Source organism: Camelus dromedarius, chromosome 12, assembly GCF_036321535.1.
Source record: "Camelus dromedarius isolate mCamDro1 chromosome 12, mCamDro1.pat, whole genome shotgun sequence".
Lineage (NCBI taxonomy): Eukaryota > Metazoa > Chordata > Mammalia > Artiodactyla > Camelidae > Camelus > Camelus dromedarius.
Window position 1 is genome coordinate 56,041,737 of NC_087447.1, and position 16,332 is coordinate 56,058,068.

The following is a 16,332-nucleotide window of genomic DNA, read 5'->3' on the forward strand; positions in this document are numbered from 1 at the left end:
TTGTGTGTAGTGTTACCATGAATATTAAACCTGGTGAGACTGCGTAAACGTTAGAAACTGAGTAATTGTCAGAATGTGAGGCTGCCTCGGGTGTGCAGCCTCCGGCAGTGCCTCCTTGCGGTGACTCTCATCAGCTGGGCTCACTGCCGCCTAGCACCAGTGACAGCGACAGGGCACCTGGTGGGGACTCCCTGTGGGCTCATGGTGATGGTCTGGTTGGCATGACCAAGTCTGGCTTCCCCAGTGGCTGATCCAGTTACATGATAGTTTATCATGAAGCAAAACTTACTTCAAAGTGATCACTTCGATGGTGAAATTTCACCCCTTCCGCGGGAGGAATTTGTTCTGGTCCCACAGCTGTCGGACCTGTGCTGTCTGAATGTCTATATGACAGGTATATATTTCACCTGGAGGGATTAATTATCTGGCAGATTCAGCTTTCAAAACTGACATTTTTGGGATGCTCAGCTCTTTGGAGCTGGTGTGTTTTTTGGCCCCACTGTATATGGAAAATGATACTTCCTTTTCAATTTATATCTTTCTTTGCATCATCAGTATCAGATAAGAGAAATTATTTTTCTCTATTCTTAGTATCTTCTGGAATCTCACAATTTTGAAACTGGAGAATTGATTTTTTTTTCACATAGATATGAGGGTCTTTTAAAAACGATCATTAAATACATTGTTCACTCTTGGCAAAATCCTGTTGAAAAGCAGGCAAGATGGTAATCAAATATTTAAAAATATTCAAAAGCACCACTTCCAGCTCCTTTCAGCAGTGCCAATACTTCTCAGAGCAAACCTACTCTGACTACACTTTAGCTCTGAAATCAGACAAATTTGATAAAAATAGAAATGAATGATTCTATTCTTTGTGAAATAAGACAAATTATGCTTTGGGAGAAAATAATTTGCTATAAAGTATAAAATGTTTTAATATTTATATCTTATAATAAAACCATGACATGTTTATAAACACTCTATCAAGCATTTTTACAATGGGGCCACCACTGACAACTGGAAACGCAATAAAAGATGCAAAGACACACTGAGTATGAAATATACATCTTGATTTTATAACCGTGTGTGCTTTATTTTTTACACAAATGGAATGGAAGTGTGGAATATTTACACTTAACAGGAGTGTAAGCTGTGCAGTATCTCTGTAAACTCCAGCCCAGGCAAGGAGTATGCCCCCCTCCCTCCCATCCTGCACAACAGCTCGAGGGAGAAGCATCCTGTCAGAGAGAAGCACAAAACTGTCATATTGAACAGATCTCACGCGTACAGCCTGGTGCACTCAGAAGGTAAGACATGGTTAGGAAACACAGGTTCAAAAAGGAGAGAAGTTTGCCATCTCATTGGGAGTCAACCTTGCCATTTGGTTGTCTGTCCTCATGAGTTGTTAGGGAGATTCTGTATTCTACCTTTCAGATGGTCTTTGTCTAAATCCTTCACCTGTCTCAGCTTGTCCTCAGCTGCTACAAGAAACTGCACAGCTGTACAAGAAATGATTTCCGAAGCACAGTTTTCAGTGAGGAAGGATATTTACAGACTAAAGTGTGTGTGTGGGTTTCCATCCACATTCATTTGTACCCAATGTAGTATGTGTATACATGATACATATACCACATAGACCATACAGACACAGAAGTAAAATGGGTATCCACAGAGTTCTGTAGGGAGTCCTCTTTCAAATCAGTTGTCATGGGAGGTACTCCACATGCTCTAAGGGAAATATCCCCTTTTGTCCCCTTAGGAGTGACAAGTTACTATCATAAACTTAGGAACTAGCCTGAGTCTTTGACTTTAATATTTTTGTAGGAATTTAGGCAGGACCAAGACAGGAAAAAAGAGATGTAATTTCAACAGCAAGTCTATTCAATCTCACCAGAGCAATCACCAGCTGAAAAGCAGAGGGAGCTCACATGAAAGTAGGAAAAAGAAAGCTTATGAATGGGAAAAAAAAACTCTCTCTCCAAACCAAGGTGATGGCATGGCTTCCAGGAGAAGGAAGAGGTTTGCTGTCAGAATAATTGTCGGGGCCAGAGTCTGCCTTTAGTGAAAAGAAGTGTCCTCAGAGCCGTGGGATGGTGCCAGGCGTGGGCTCACTTTGGACCAGGCTTCAGGCAGAGAGGCACCCAGGTGCCGGCAGCGCCCAGAGCACATGCATCGTCACTGCCAGGGCAGCGGTGCAGGCTGGCTCAGTGAGGTGCGCTGGAGCTGGATCCAGGGCAGGACCTCATTCATGCTCAGCTTGGCTTTCTGGGCTGCCTAGATAAAACGGTGACCCAAAGAATTTGTGTCATGAGTCCAGTGTACGGACTTGCTGTCTGAATCAGCCGTGAGCCCTTATAGGACAGGAAAATTAAGGAGTTGGTGACGGGAGAGGATATGATCAGAGACGTGAGAAGAGAAAGGACAGGAAAGGTGGAGAAAGGAACAGGAAGAGACTAGACTAAAGGAGAGACAGACAGAGAGATGGGGGAGTGCAGGGGAAGGAGTGAAAAGGGAATGTAGGAGAAAACCAGAGAGGACAGGAAGGAAGGAGAAAGGAGAGGTACACAAAAAGAGAAATGGAATGAGCTGGAACTAGGAGGGGAAGAACAGAGGAAGAGAATGAGGGAAGAAACCAGAGGCAAGAGCCATAGGGGCGTAGAGCTTTTCCCTGGCTCGCAGTCCTGAAGGGCTGGCGTGGGATCTAAGACAGCTCACAGGCACCTGAGTGCAGCTTCATAAAGATGGGCTCACTAAACAGAGCCAACCCGAGAGCGCAGGGCTGGGAGAAGAGGCCTGCAAAGAAATGGCCAACAAATCCTGGGTGAGGAGAGCAAAAAAAGAAAAAAACCAAATGCCCCTGCAATTAGCTGACAAACGGGATTTTGATTTTGGTAAAGCTGAGACCCCTGTGGTGCTACACATTGTACCAGAGCATGAAAAATAGCACCAGTGACACGATCTGGCACTTTTCTGAAAGGGCCCAGCGTTGTGACGGTGACATTGCGCCCCCAGCAAGCCTTCAGATTGGAGAGAGCTCTCGACAAAGTTTGCAGTGTTAGCACCAGTCTGGCCCCAGGCTCCAAGTGCATTTGCACCAGTTGTAATCGGGGTCACTTTCCCGCTATTTCCATTCAAGTTGTCAGATTTGCTGCAAGATACACCGGTTGTTGGAGCCATAGAGACCTCAACATTGGGAAGCGCAAGACAACACAACAAATGGAGGTGTTAATTCTATAGGAAAAGACCCTCTCACCAATTGGCTTGGTGATTCTTCAAGCAAATATATATGTATATATATATTTATATAAATCTACATAAAAAAATCAGTGCAAATGCCAATTCTAATCCGAAAGCATCTACACTAGGAAAATAAATAATTATATTACTACAAAACCAAGGGTTGGTGGTTCAATTTGATTGTACTCAGCCACAGCAATACTTAATATTAAATGGAAAGCACATCACACGACCCGCGGAAACATCTATTCATTAATGACAGTCCTTTAAATAAATAGTTGCATGCTCAGTTGAGAAACCAAGGAAGTTATCATGGTGGCCTAAAAATAGAGCTGGGATCAGGAATGGCATTCTAGTGGCAGAAAACTTCTGGGAGCAAGATTGATGAAAGTAGGCCTTGACCTGAAACTGGCGAATTACAGACATGGACACATCGTTAACATCTTGAGCGCTCTGAGAAGTTTTGGGGAAAATTTAACTTTGATCAGCGAGAAAACGCATCGCTAGCCCTTCCATTGGCAGAGGCAGCCTCAAGACTATAGGTAGATGCAGGGTTTTGCATTTTTTTGTGTTTGTTTTGGTGACTGCAGCCAGGCAGATGGTGGTATTCTAGTGTAAGATGAGTAACGCTTGTTTCTGGAAAGAGACCCTCGTTCTGAGCTCTGATGTTCTCACTGCGAAGAAGCCCCATCACTGCTGATGGCTCTGTCTCTTGCTCTCCCATCCCAGCCTGCGTGCTGGTTTGCTGCACAGTGTGGCAGAATCCCTGCCAGGTCTGGATGTACCCCAGAAATAAGGCGACGGGGCTTAGTCTGGGCATGCATAGAACCCAGAGTTGAGTAGTTATTGAGATCACTGAAGAGCCTCTCCCTCAATACCTTGGGCACAAGCAGTGCTGATGTCACCATCAACTCTAAAGTGGGATATAGGCTTCGGGAGGTTTCTTTTTTTAAAGTCACCATTATTATAATTGCCAAAAAATAAACTTGGTCCAGGTGCAGCCCCCAAGAAAGGCAGTTCAATTGGTTAAGCTCAAAGTCATTAATGGTCTTTCCTTATGGTTCTGTCTCTTTGTCCTGTACACAGAAACAAAAGTCTGCACCCCTCACCCCGCAGCCCGATACTTCTCTCTCTCTTCCTCAAAGAAATTGTGCATCTTGGGACAGATCTCTCCATGGCTCTATACCATCTCTGGCTATTACAAAACCCTCAGTTACTTGTGAAACAGACAAGAAAAAAGTCCTAATTATTCATGATTGGCCAAAATACTAAATGATCCTTTAAGAATTCTATCTAAATCACTAGGAACAACGTTATTCAGCTATTTGCATGGCAGGCTCAGTTGTTTAACAAGAGAAAAGCAAAAACTTCCCTTTACTTCATTTGCATGAGTTTGTCTCTAAAAGCCATCAGCTTAAAAAAAATGCATAACCAAATGTCCTCCAAAAAAATCCATGAGGGCAACTCATTAAGGGATGTGTTCCATGAGAGTGTATCACTAATGTGAAAGGGAGATCATGGGAGTTGAGGAAGGAAGAAGTCTTTGTCAGGCTTCAAAAGGAAGTCAGATTCTCTTAATGGATCATTGGCAACAAAAGGGAGAGTGCAACTTTCTGTTCTTGAATTGGATCGTCTGCAGAGAGTGCATACATTTAGTCTTTCAGTGAATTAGTCTTTACAAAATATTTCACAAAACTTTTTTTAACCTATAGAAATTCGTCTCTATACATTTAATATATTTTTATTGTATAAATTATTCTCAGCTTTAGTGCCTTCTTTCAGTTTATAAATGGCAAAATAGACAATAAACAACCACACAGCTAAGCCCAGGTGGAATGCCCTCCTCTCAGTCAGGTCAGTCCTCCACACACTTGCGAATTTTATGAAATGCTCATCTTGGCAGATGCCAGTCAGAGAAACTACATACTTATCCTTCCCTGATATTATGCCGTCTGCAAAGGGACTCCTTTTTTTCCCCTTCATTCTTTCTTTTGCTTGTTAAGAAATCAAAGGATGTGCATAGTTATAAAATTCGAAGCGTACCAATTACAGATGTGGGAAATGGGAAGGTTGGTGAAGTTCAAGTGCTGGCAACTTTTCTTTAAAGCAAAAAACACAGAGAGCTCAGCAGCTAAATCAGCTCTGGACACCTGCTGGGTGAGGAGGCTGCCCATCTCCTGGGCACAAAGCCTGTTCGAGGTTCATCCCTACACCTGGCCCTCTGAGCAAACCAAAGACTTCCCGTAGACTGCAATGTCTTTTCCGTCCCACCCTTTGGCCCCTCCGTTTCCTTCATGGCTTCACACAGTTTGTGTTGTACATTCATAAGAATTCACATTGACTGCAAAAACATAAATGCAACAAAAACATAAAAGCCTCCAAGTAGTATATTATATATATTTTGTTCTTCTAAATGCTCTTCTGTCGTTGGAGGTGCAGTAGCTAATTTATAACTTCTCCTTGGAGGGAATCCAGATGAAAGGCCCAGATTGCTCTTCAATGACAAGCTTGCATTGGTTATAGATATCTTCTAAGGTGTCACCTTGGACAATCGCTAGAACAGAAGCGAACACACCTGAGTTAGGAAGCATTCCCTGGCTGGTGAAGGACCACCAGCAAGCACACAGCAGAAGCTCAAACAGTGACAGACAAACTCATCTGGAAGCTTACTATTACTTTTCATTAGGAAAAAAAAAGCAGAAATTCTCTTAAGCAAGGTCACATCAATGATTAAAAACATGCTTTCATAGCATGACCTAGAACGGTAATAAATGCACCATAGTCTTTCTACTTTCTACAAGTCTTTCTGTAGTTCTGGATAACAAATCATTCATTTATTTAAATTTTGTGGGTGTCAACTCTGGGCCAGGCACTGAGCTAGGCAATGATCAATTTTCAGATTGAGAGCTCTCTGGAGCTTTCCATAAGGAAGGTTGGACTTACATTCTCTGTACTGAATTTATTTTGTCAGGGGTAGAAATTCAAATTTTTTTTCAAAGTTCCCTTTGAATATATAGATATATTTTTAACTGAAGTATAGTCAGTTACAATGTGTCAATTTCTGGTGTACAGCATAATGTCCCAGTCATACATACATATACTTATATTCATTTTCATATTTTTTCTTTTTTTTTAACATTTTTTATTTATTTATAATCATTTTACAATGTTGTGTCAAATTCCAGTGTTCAGCACAATTTTTCAGTCATTCATGGACATATAGACACTCACTGTCACATTTTTTTCTCTGTGTCATATTCTTTTTCATTAAGAAATTCAAATATTTTAAACACAGAAAAAGTAATAAAGATTTTAGAAGAAACTTTAGTTAACCTCCTCAACCCCCAAAACCTTCAATAGGAAACCCCATTCACTCTCCAAATAATCTGGTAAATTGAGATTTTACCATACAGGGCTGTGAATAGTGAGAATACTTTATGGCAACTACTTGTAAAAAACATAAATGGGAGGAAACAAAAAAAAACTGTGTATTACTTAAAACACCAAATTACTTAAGGGTAGATTTAAGTATACGTTATTATCTCCCTTGAACAAAAGCTATCTTGTAGCTAGATCTCCCAAACACCTCAGTGCTGTCGTATGACAGTAGGACTTAGAAACAATCCTCAGAATGTATGGTTTCTATATTTTATTCCTGAATCTAAAGCACTGGTCAAGATGTGCATTGTTTTGACTTAATGTTCCATCCTAGACGTTCTTTTAGGATGAAACATAACTCTTATCTTTGTTATTGATAGAAATTTTACTTAAGATTTCCTCGATTCAACATATGTGCAAACTGCTAAGCCACTGGCATTTTCATGTTCTGAATGAGATAAAAAAAAAAAAAAAAGAAAAAGAAAACACCCAGCTTCATATAAGGTAACTCAGGAGAAAAGTTTTTGTTCTTAAACCCCCTGTTGCCAGGCAAATTCCACAAAGCTGGATTACTCTTTGGATTTGATCAGTGTTTCACAAAAGCATGGAAGAATAGAGAACCCATGATACCCAGGGCAAAATATCCCCCCAAATCATGTTTCCAAGGAAATATTTAAAAAGAAAAAAAAAAGTTTTGCATTGAGACTTGACATGAAATGAACTGAAACACAGGAAGTGGTTCAAGCACCTCCTTCAAGGGCTGCTAAATAGGGAACAGACTCACAGGTCCCTGAAGCAGAGAATGGAGGCCCTGGGATTGCTTCTCAAGAGTAACTGCAGGGGACGATGCACATTTTGAGCCCTAAAGGTTTCTTTTTAAAATTTTCTGATGATATCAGGGAGAGAGTTTAATGAGGTATCAATGTTTAAAATCCCCTTAATAGCAGGAGGTAGCTCAGGGGCTTCTGTCATTCATGCTTTTGGGTAGGACCAGTGGGAACCTGGAAACAAATTCAAAAGAAAGAATCCAGAGTTTTGGATCAAAGTGGAAAAACAGATGGAAGTAAGGGATTTTCAGCAGGAAGGTTTTAGGGCCCAGGTGCACCAGGCCCAGAGCCCTCTCTGTGCCAAGTCAGACAATTTATCTCCTTTCTGACAGTACAAATATAAATGAACTTACCCGTAAAATATTCTCCAAATTCTTGTTCTAGCTTAATTGCACGATCATAGGTTTTCTTGGCTTGTTCCTCCGTTAGACGCTTATTCATCTCCCTGGGAAAATGAGGGTTTGGTATTAGAACACACGGGGAACATACCAAGTCTTGAAAAATTACAATGCATGGCAGAAGGAGTCCTGCAGGAACCCTAGTGTAAGTCTGAGCAGCAGCTTCCTCATCCTCATCGGGATGCCTCTGTGCTGGAATGACTTCAGCCACAAGGACTCCTTCCCAGAGGGCTCACCCTCTCGGAGGGCAGTCTCTTGGTCCCACACTAGACTGAAGCGGAATCTGTCTCTTTCTGATTTCCAGTCACTGATCCTTGTTCTGTCCTCCGCAGCCCTGCAGAGTAGGACTAAACTTCCTCCATGACAGGCCCTTGGGTCTTGAAGTCAAGAGCTGATGGGTCCCTTCCACTCTTCCAGAAAAAAACTGTCCTGCATCCTTCACCTATTCTCTCACTGGATATAATTTCTAAATCCTAACTTTCCTGGCCACCCTTCCTTAGCCTTTGTTCTAGCTGATCTCGACCTCTCTTAAATGTGGGACACAGAATTGGACACAAACTTCCAAGGGTGGTTGGAGGGAGGAGAGGAGATGGAGAAAAGGGAAGATACATCACAGCATTTTGGAGCTCATTACACCTAAGAGGACAAGGCTTGACTGCTCTCGGGTCCCGATCTCACAGAAGGCTTTGATGTCTCAACTCTTCCGTCCTCCCCAAGGGCTGCTGATCATCTTTAATGTGAGCAGGAGACATGTGGCGTGGAGAAACAGAGATCGCACTTCCAAAGAGTTACAGACAATATGACAGGTCCCTCTGGTGCATGTATCTTTCAGCCCGAAAAAGCATTCTGTAGCTCGCACTGCTCAACTCCTGCCCTCCCCTCGGTGGGGCATGTCTACAGCAACAAGAGCCCTGAACTTTCTCTGTTTTTATAATCAAAGGGAATTTCAAGGAGCTGCTGAAGATGACTTGAATTAAGGACACAGAGAGAATGGAATAATCAAAAGCACTGGGACCCAAATATTTTCAAAGAGACCCTAAGCAAGTCACATCAAATAGTGAGCCAGGAGAGAGAAGCGTGCCAAGAAGGAATCTCCTATTTTTGTTCTGATAGGCGAATGGGCTGTAAAGGAATTATGCTTGGGACTCTCTATCCTTTCTGTTAGTCTGTCAATCGGTGTATCATTAACTGTACATAAGGGCTACTTAATCACTGTAAGATTATTTAAATCCAACCTAGTCTCAAGGACAAGTCAAGGTGGAGGGAAACGGGGAATACCTTAATCTGCTGATTCCCAGCCAGCGGCAATGTTATCCTCCTGTGTCCCCTGGGTGTTACTTGCCAACCAAACACACTGCACTTATTAAATAAGAATTCTTTTATCGTCTCACTTTTACTTAATCAAAGTCATTTTATTAATCAAAGACTGACAACCACTGCCTCTGATCATCATAAGAATACCAGCGTGACTGCACTGGGCTGATGACAGTTCAGCCAAGAGCAAAGACATTTTGGTTGGTCCGTCGGGATGCATCACAAGTGCAGGTAGACTTCTGAAGGCACTGACGCCTTTGCCTGGCACTTTAGGGAGCCAGAGACGTGGGTCTGGAGCATGCAGTCTTCAGTCAGTTCCTTTTTCAGAGCAGGTGACTGAGGCCTGAAGTAGGAAAGGGACTTGCCTAAGGTAAAAGAGTGAATTGGATGTAAGAACTCAAAGTTTTTGTTTTTTTAAAACTGATTTTTAGTGAAACAAATTTTCCCTTATACTGAGACTTTCTATCAGAAGAGCTCCTTATTTAGGAGAAAACAAAATGAAACTGGATCAGACATTCACATGATTCTGGACTTGATGTTGAGGGATGCAACACACAGAAGTGGGAACTGCCTGACGTCTTGTTGTTGAAATAACTTCATCTTGTCTGAGGGATGGCATCTATAATTCTCTTCTCAAACAGCTTGAGCCCTAGAAGCTCTGAGTGGCTGTCACTGGGCTAAACCAAGGAATACTTCTCCCAGAAGACAGTGTTCTGCTCCAGAGGTCACGAAACCATGTAGTTCTGGATCTTTTTTGACTTCCTTGGTCCATGCTGGTCTGTCTTCTCTGAATCCCCTTTGCATTTATTGTAGCAATGAGTGAATTCAGGTTTTTATCCTCTAAGACATGAACTTGTTTGTCTCCCTGCCCAACCTGAGTGTTCTTTGAGGGCGGAGATCATGGCTTGTTCATGAACATATGGCATGGAACTGACTCAACATTTGTTTGTTGAATGAATAAGTGAAAGAGCAAATGAGTGGAGAGATAGACAAATAAACATAATTATGATACAGCTGAAGACAGAAGTAAACAGGGGCCACCACAGGAGTGAGAAGGTAAGAGCAGATTGGGGCAGCGGTGTCCACAGACACAGGAAAGCTTCTCACTGCCATGGGGTGAGGGTGGGGAACAGAAGGCACATGGCAGCCCAGCACGAAAAAAGTCTCCTTCACACACGCCCTGGATTTTTCGCTCTGAAGAGTCAGCTTTGTATGTGCTAATAAGCACTGTGGTTTGATGTGGATGGTGCACTTGAGAATAACGTGTGCGATGATGTATCCGCACCTAAATGTGACAGCTGCCAAGCTTTTGTTCAGCTGACCTAGCATTCACCCCTCCGTGGGGAATGGACAATTCATGCTAGCTTGGCTCCTGCAGTCAACCCCTCAGAAAAGAGTGAACTGGAAAGTAATCACACGGCATTTCCTAAGAAGATCGCTTTGGTTTGAGTATCGCCATCCCTGCACTCGAGGCCCACGAAGACAGCGGCAGCAAACCAAGCCAGACTCACCGTCTCACTGTGGGATCCCGCCTCCGGCGTGCTTAATTTCCCTTGGTGATAAGTGGCTGTGACAGGGCCCTCAGGCAAAACTAAATAAGTCATCTCATCGTTGTGCAAGGAAGTAGATCTTCTCCTACTGAGCGCCAGATGGGAATGTCCCATAACATCGCACTGAACCACACGCGCAGCTGCTGTTTCTCCTGCGGGCCTCCCTTCCCCGGGAAGCCGCTTACCGCGTTGCGTGTTTATGGTGTGAAAACTTATTTTTCCTTTTCTGAAATGGGCTTTTAAGATGCTGTTCCCAGGAGGTGAGGGACATTTTTCTATTCTTCTTGTTAATGTGAGCATTACTAATAACATTTATGAGGCTCCTCACAGAGTGTAAGTTACTTTTATGTAATGAAATTCACTTTGCTCAATGCCCGACAGTAGCCTACATGAAGAGGAATTTAATACGTGCTATCAGGGACAATACTATTAAAAACTATTATTTTATCATCAACACATATTCTTCCATGTGCTGGCTACAGGCAAAGCTCTTTTTGATATAATTTAATACCTAAAATCAGGGCGGAAGGTACTAAGCGTGACCTTTGATTTTATTTCTTCATCCTGGTAAGAACCTTTGTCCATCTTTTATTTACAGGAGTATATTCTGCTTTTAAGATACGCCTCTGGCAGTTTCCCCAGAGATCGACTTTGTCTTTAACCTCATGCCCTTCCCCTGCAATCCCAGCTACTGCAGCGTCTTTCTCCCCGAGAAGGCGTCGACCAGTTGGTCGATATTCTCTACAAGGAACTGCTTTCACTTCTGGGATGAAGGGATGTCATTTTCTCTGGTCTTTCCAGAGACACCGTTTTCCAGCCCTTTGTAGTTCACTTCCAAACCCTGACAAAAGCTCCAATGTCTTAAAGCCCAAATGGAGGCATATTCGAGCAAAGCTCTCACAACGGACACATGTGTTCTCTCTCGTGTGGCGTCTTGGAAGAGGTACTGTTGAGATGTTTTGTAATGATAAAATAGTTTTGTTCCTTTTATAATAAAGTAACTTGAAATCCTTCATAGTAATCACACCTACCATTTAGTGACTCCTGACTATATGCCAAAGACCGCACGGAGAACTTTACATTCAAGACCTTGTTTACCCTTTACAGCAGCTCTGCGAGGTCTGCATTATCAACGTGCCTAGTTAGAGGTGAGGAACTAAATCTTACAGAGGTCAAACAAATTGCCTGCATTCACCTGACTGAGCACCTGCGAGGGAAGCAACCACGCCCAGCCGGACCGATTCTCAGGTCCCTGCTCTCAGCCTGTTTTGCTCTACTTCCTTTCTGGCTACTGCAGCCTCACTGGAAATTGTCTATAAAACAATGCCACCAATTTCTATCAGACTGCCACAAAAAATGTTACTTTATATCCAGATCCTGAATGAGGATCTGTCCAATTTGTTTACTTATTTCTGAAGGAAGATATTTTTAAAAGTCCTCTCAAAAATAAAAAACAAAAAATCCAAGTCATGCATCTTCCCCTTGTTCATAAATGTGCACAGGTCTGGAGCTATTGTTAAGGTTACAGAAGGGGCTGGAGCTATAGCTCAGTGGTAGAGTATATGCTTAGCATGCATGAGGTCCTGGGTTCAAGCCCCAGTACCTCCATTTAAATAAATAAATAAATATATAAGAAAGTAAAATAAAATTATTTGGGGAGAGGGTATAGTTCAGTGGTAGAGTGCCATGCTTAGCATGCACAGGGTCCTGGCTTCATTCCCAGTACCTCTGCTAAAATAAATAAATAAAATCTAATTATCTCCCTCCAGAAATTTTTTTTTCAAGAAAAAAAGAAAGCATGTGTTTAAAAAAGAATTGTAAAAAAAAAAAAAAAAAAGATTGTACATACTTTACTGCTAGGCCACTAAGGAAATTCCCTATTAAGGATAGTGATTTAAATACATGAGGTTTTAATTAAGGAACATAAGAATTCTATGCTAGACCAACATGAAATGCCAAAGGAAACAGTCTATAATATTGTCTGCTCCCGCTAAGAAAACCCACAGATTTAAAAAGATTTACTGATGGAATTAATCTCAGAAGAGACAATTTAAAGATGATTGCTTCCTATCATTTGGAAAACAAAGCAAAACCGAACAGAAACAAACCAATCTACCTTCCAAACAAGACAAAATTAAAAAAATCACACACACACTCAAACAACTTGTGAGATGAAAATAAAAATCAAGAAACATTAGTGAAGACATTTCAAGAAATTCCTGACATGTCTCTAGTGGTTCAAAAGAACTTAAAATATCATTAAAAAAGGGAATACTTAAAAAAATATCATCCACGGCAGTTCCCATTTGTAAGCACTTATGACAAAGAGCTGCTAACAATTTGCTGTGTCGTATGGAACAGGGCTGGTGATGTGCCCTCCACTTACATCAGAGGTTCCAGAGACTTGGGTTTAATGAAGATGGCAATGGGATACAGCTGGGCCACTTGTAACCGCTTGATGGCATTTCCTGATACGTCAAGTATACAGTGTTTGCCCTGGAAGAAAGAGAAGGAAAATATGGAGTTAATCCAGAAAGAATGATCAGGATCCAACCAAAAGAAAAAAAAGTTTAAGTATATTTCACAGGAAGGTAAAAGATACCGGATTTCTAAATGTTGAAAAAGAATCTTTGCAAAGCGTAATAGAAGTTGATACACAGGGTTATCACTGAATGCTTGCAATAACTCATGTTTATGAGTCCTTTACAAAGTGCCTGCCACGCTCATAGACACTTCATTTGTGTTATCTCAGTTAACTTTCTTTCCTTAAATAAATACCTGATGCTTTGCACAAGGAAGCTATGTTGCCAGATGTAGTATGACTGATTCCATGCTCATGAAACTCTCACGAGCTGTCTCTGAAAACAATTGTCACAAAGGAATTCCGAAATTGTCAGAGAAGAAATTCCATACCCATGAGACACGTATTATCAACCGAATTTTACAGAAGAGAAGATTAAGGCTAACTTGCCCAAAGTCTCGGTGCTAGGAGAACTCAAACCCAAGTCTTGAGCACTGACAGAATTGTTGGTTGTGATAAATAGACAGATACCTCATTGTCTCATCCTGACCAATGTCAAATCTGGAAGAATGGTGATCATGTGCATTTAGAATTATTCCATAAACATCTGCTGGCTGTTTATCTGTATCCGCCTTCGATATGCTCAGCTTAGTATGAAGAGCAAGGACAGACACCTGAGAGTTCCCTTAAATAGTTTATCTTAAATGCTGAGAGAGAGGCTTGCATAGTGTATGTAAATTTGTTTGTTAACAAATAAAAACCTTATTACATTATAGCACACCTCATTTAACTTGGCTTCCACTGCAATGAGTGCTCAGAGCAAAGAGTTTGCTCTATAAAGTGTTTCTGGAAAAGTAGGCACATTTGCCACACATCATATTCTACCTCCTGGAGAGAAATGGCTTCATTACTCTGAGGCTCAGAAAACTTTACCCGAGAAAAGAAAAAGCATACTATGCAGATAGAAACTGCCCTAAATCAATAAAAAGGGATAAAAGCTCCTCCATAATATCCACATGAAAATGAAAAGAGTCCAGTGAGTACTTGAGCTTTTACAGGAGAAACACACTAAAATGGCCCAAGCCTTTATCACTCAAGGGATAAATTCCAAGTTTGCTATCTGTGAAATGCAGCAGTTACATAAAATGTCAAAATGCAGTTTGATTATTCACTGGCCAGAACATTTCAAGTCAACAAAGTTGGGTCTCTGTGTTCACAGAGGAGAACAGATGCAATTTTCCAGGAAGCTGATTGGAAACAGTATGAAATAGCTAAGGAAGCTAACTTTCCAGCGAGAGAGAGGAAAAGAGATGCTATATTCTGAGACAGACATTAAAATTTCTTGTTCAGTTTTTTAAACCAGTATATCGAAAAGGGGGGCAATGCTGTGTTAAATCAACCCAACAAATATCACTTACATAACAAACATGATTGGCTCTTAACTCCTTTTTATTTTTCCTTCTATGAAATTGGTCCTCTGTGTTCACAAGAGATTAGGATCTCTCTTTAGGCAGATCTTAAAGCCACATGCAAGTGCCCTCATATCCTATTCTCTCTTGAACAACTTTCTCATTTCCATGCCCTTGAAATTATCAGTAGGAGGGGAATCGCAGCATCTAAACCTCCCCTAAGTTAGACTATGTGCTGGCAACAGGCTAGGCAGGCCTCCGTATCTGTCTGCCTCTCACCATGAGGACTGCAAGTTTTCAGGGGAATAAAACGTTCACTCCTGCTAATGAAAAGAATTGAGGATCCTCAACTAAACAACCCAGAGTGACAACGTTTTTTAAATAAATTCAACTTTGTGCCAAAGATAACTGAGTCCTGGACAAAGTGAATCTCCATACACTTCAAGCTGTTAATTGCCTTTAGGTTTATAAGCCCCTCTCCCTCTTCCTGGCCCCATCCCAGGTCAGTCAGCATACTTTACCGCGATTAGAACAAAGATTAATGACCTTGCTCTAAAGTGATTCTCTGCTTAGAGGTCTTATAAGGAATATTTAATCAAAATTTACAGCTGAAATCAGGAAAGAGTAATGACCAAAAAATGCAGTTTGCCACCCAGGGAACCTTCTCCAGGGGGAGATGTAAGATGATTGGGGAACATACCCTTTCTGCTACAAATCTCACGGATTGCACACTGGTTCCATATAAGTTGTCATTGTACTGGCCGGCTTCTATAAATTTGTGCTCTTGGATATCTTTCTCCATTTGTTCTCTGGAAATGACAAAGTGATAGTCTCTGCCATCCACCTCGTAGTCACGCTTTGGCCTCGTAGTATCTTTACAGAATGACAAAGGATGAAAATAAGGTCACTTTATCCTCATAGACTTCCTTTACACCTACATTTTTTACACAGCCTAACATAGATATATAAAAATATGTAACATGAAGTACCATGACATAGTAGCAGGTACCAGTCTTAGCCTCCCACTGTAAGCAACTATAAAACTAGACAAAATACATGAAACAGCTATTTTCAGGTATCAGATGACATGCAGTGCAGGCCTGTGATCGTTGAGAGAACAGAAACACATGAGGGGACTCTGCATTCACTCTACTTCCATTTCCAAATGGAGAGTCTAGAGGTCATATAGTGTGAGGAGATTCTGAAGTGTGCCAGGCTGCACATTTGTTTGAGGCCCTGGAAAGCCCACATTTTAGGAGGTTACACCTAAGTTACTCTAGACCCACCTTTACAAAGTCTAAAACCAACTCACAACTGGAAGAAGCTGATCTGTTAGTATATTACCACCTACCAAAACAGAAACTTAATATTCTATAAAGGAAGATAACAAAATCCAGATGCTCAATAATGTCACATCACAATGTCTAGCACACAATAAAAGACTACAGGATAAGCAAATAAGTAAAAAAAAAAAAAAAAAGTCTTATGTGAAAAAAAAATGGATATACAGTATAAATATATTCAGGGATTTCAAAAGATGTAAAATGAGACCATCACAGTGAAGGTGGGACTAAAAGTCGTCAACTCTGACCATAGTTAGGGGTGACAAAACTTCTTGGTAAGAAGAGGAGGGAAAACAATTTATCATTATAAACAACAAAAGTTAAAATATTTTCAATCTTTGACTCAGGTATTCTT

At 41.3% G+C, this 16,332-nt stretch overlaps 1 protein-coding gene and 1 pseudogene across 23 annotated transcripts in view; both read right to left on the reverse strand.

The window, feature by feature from the left end:
* Nucleotides 1-1,068: 1,068 nt before the first annotated feature.
* LOC105097669 (uncharacterized) lies at nt 1,069-3,089 on the reverse strand (annotated as a pseudogene). Its single transcript, XR_837968.3, has one exon. The product of XR_837968.3 is annotated as an uncharacterized LOC105097669 (transcript).
* DLG2 (discs large MAGUK scaffold protein 2) overlaps nt 1,069-16,332 on the reverse strand; it is a 1,729,700-nt gene continuing 1,714,436 nt past the window's right edge. For all 22 annotated transcript variants that reach the window (XM_031460460.2, XM_031460461.2, XM_031460455.2 and 19 more), the window contains 4 exons: nt 15,335-15,507; nt 13,091-13,200; nt 7,796-7,887; nt 1,069-5,791 (listed from right to left, as the gene is read on the reverse strand). In XM_031460460.2, the coding sequence (XP_031316320.1) occupies nt 5,685-5,791; nt 7,796-7,887; nt 13,091-13,200; nt 15,335-15,507 (482 nt within the window). In that variant the 3' untranslated portion in view covers nt 1,069-5,684. The remainder of the gene's footprint in view (nt 5,792-7,795; nt 7,888-13,090; nt 13,201-15,334; nt 15,508-16,332) is intronic.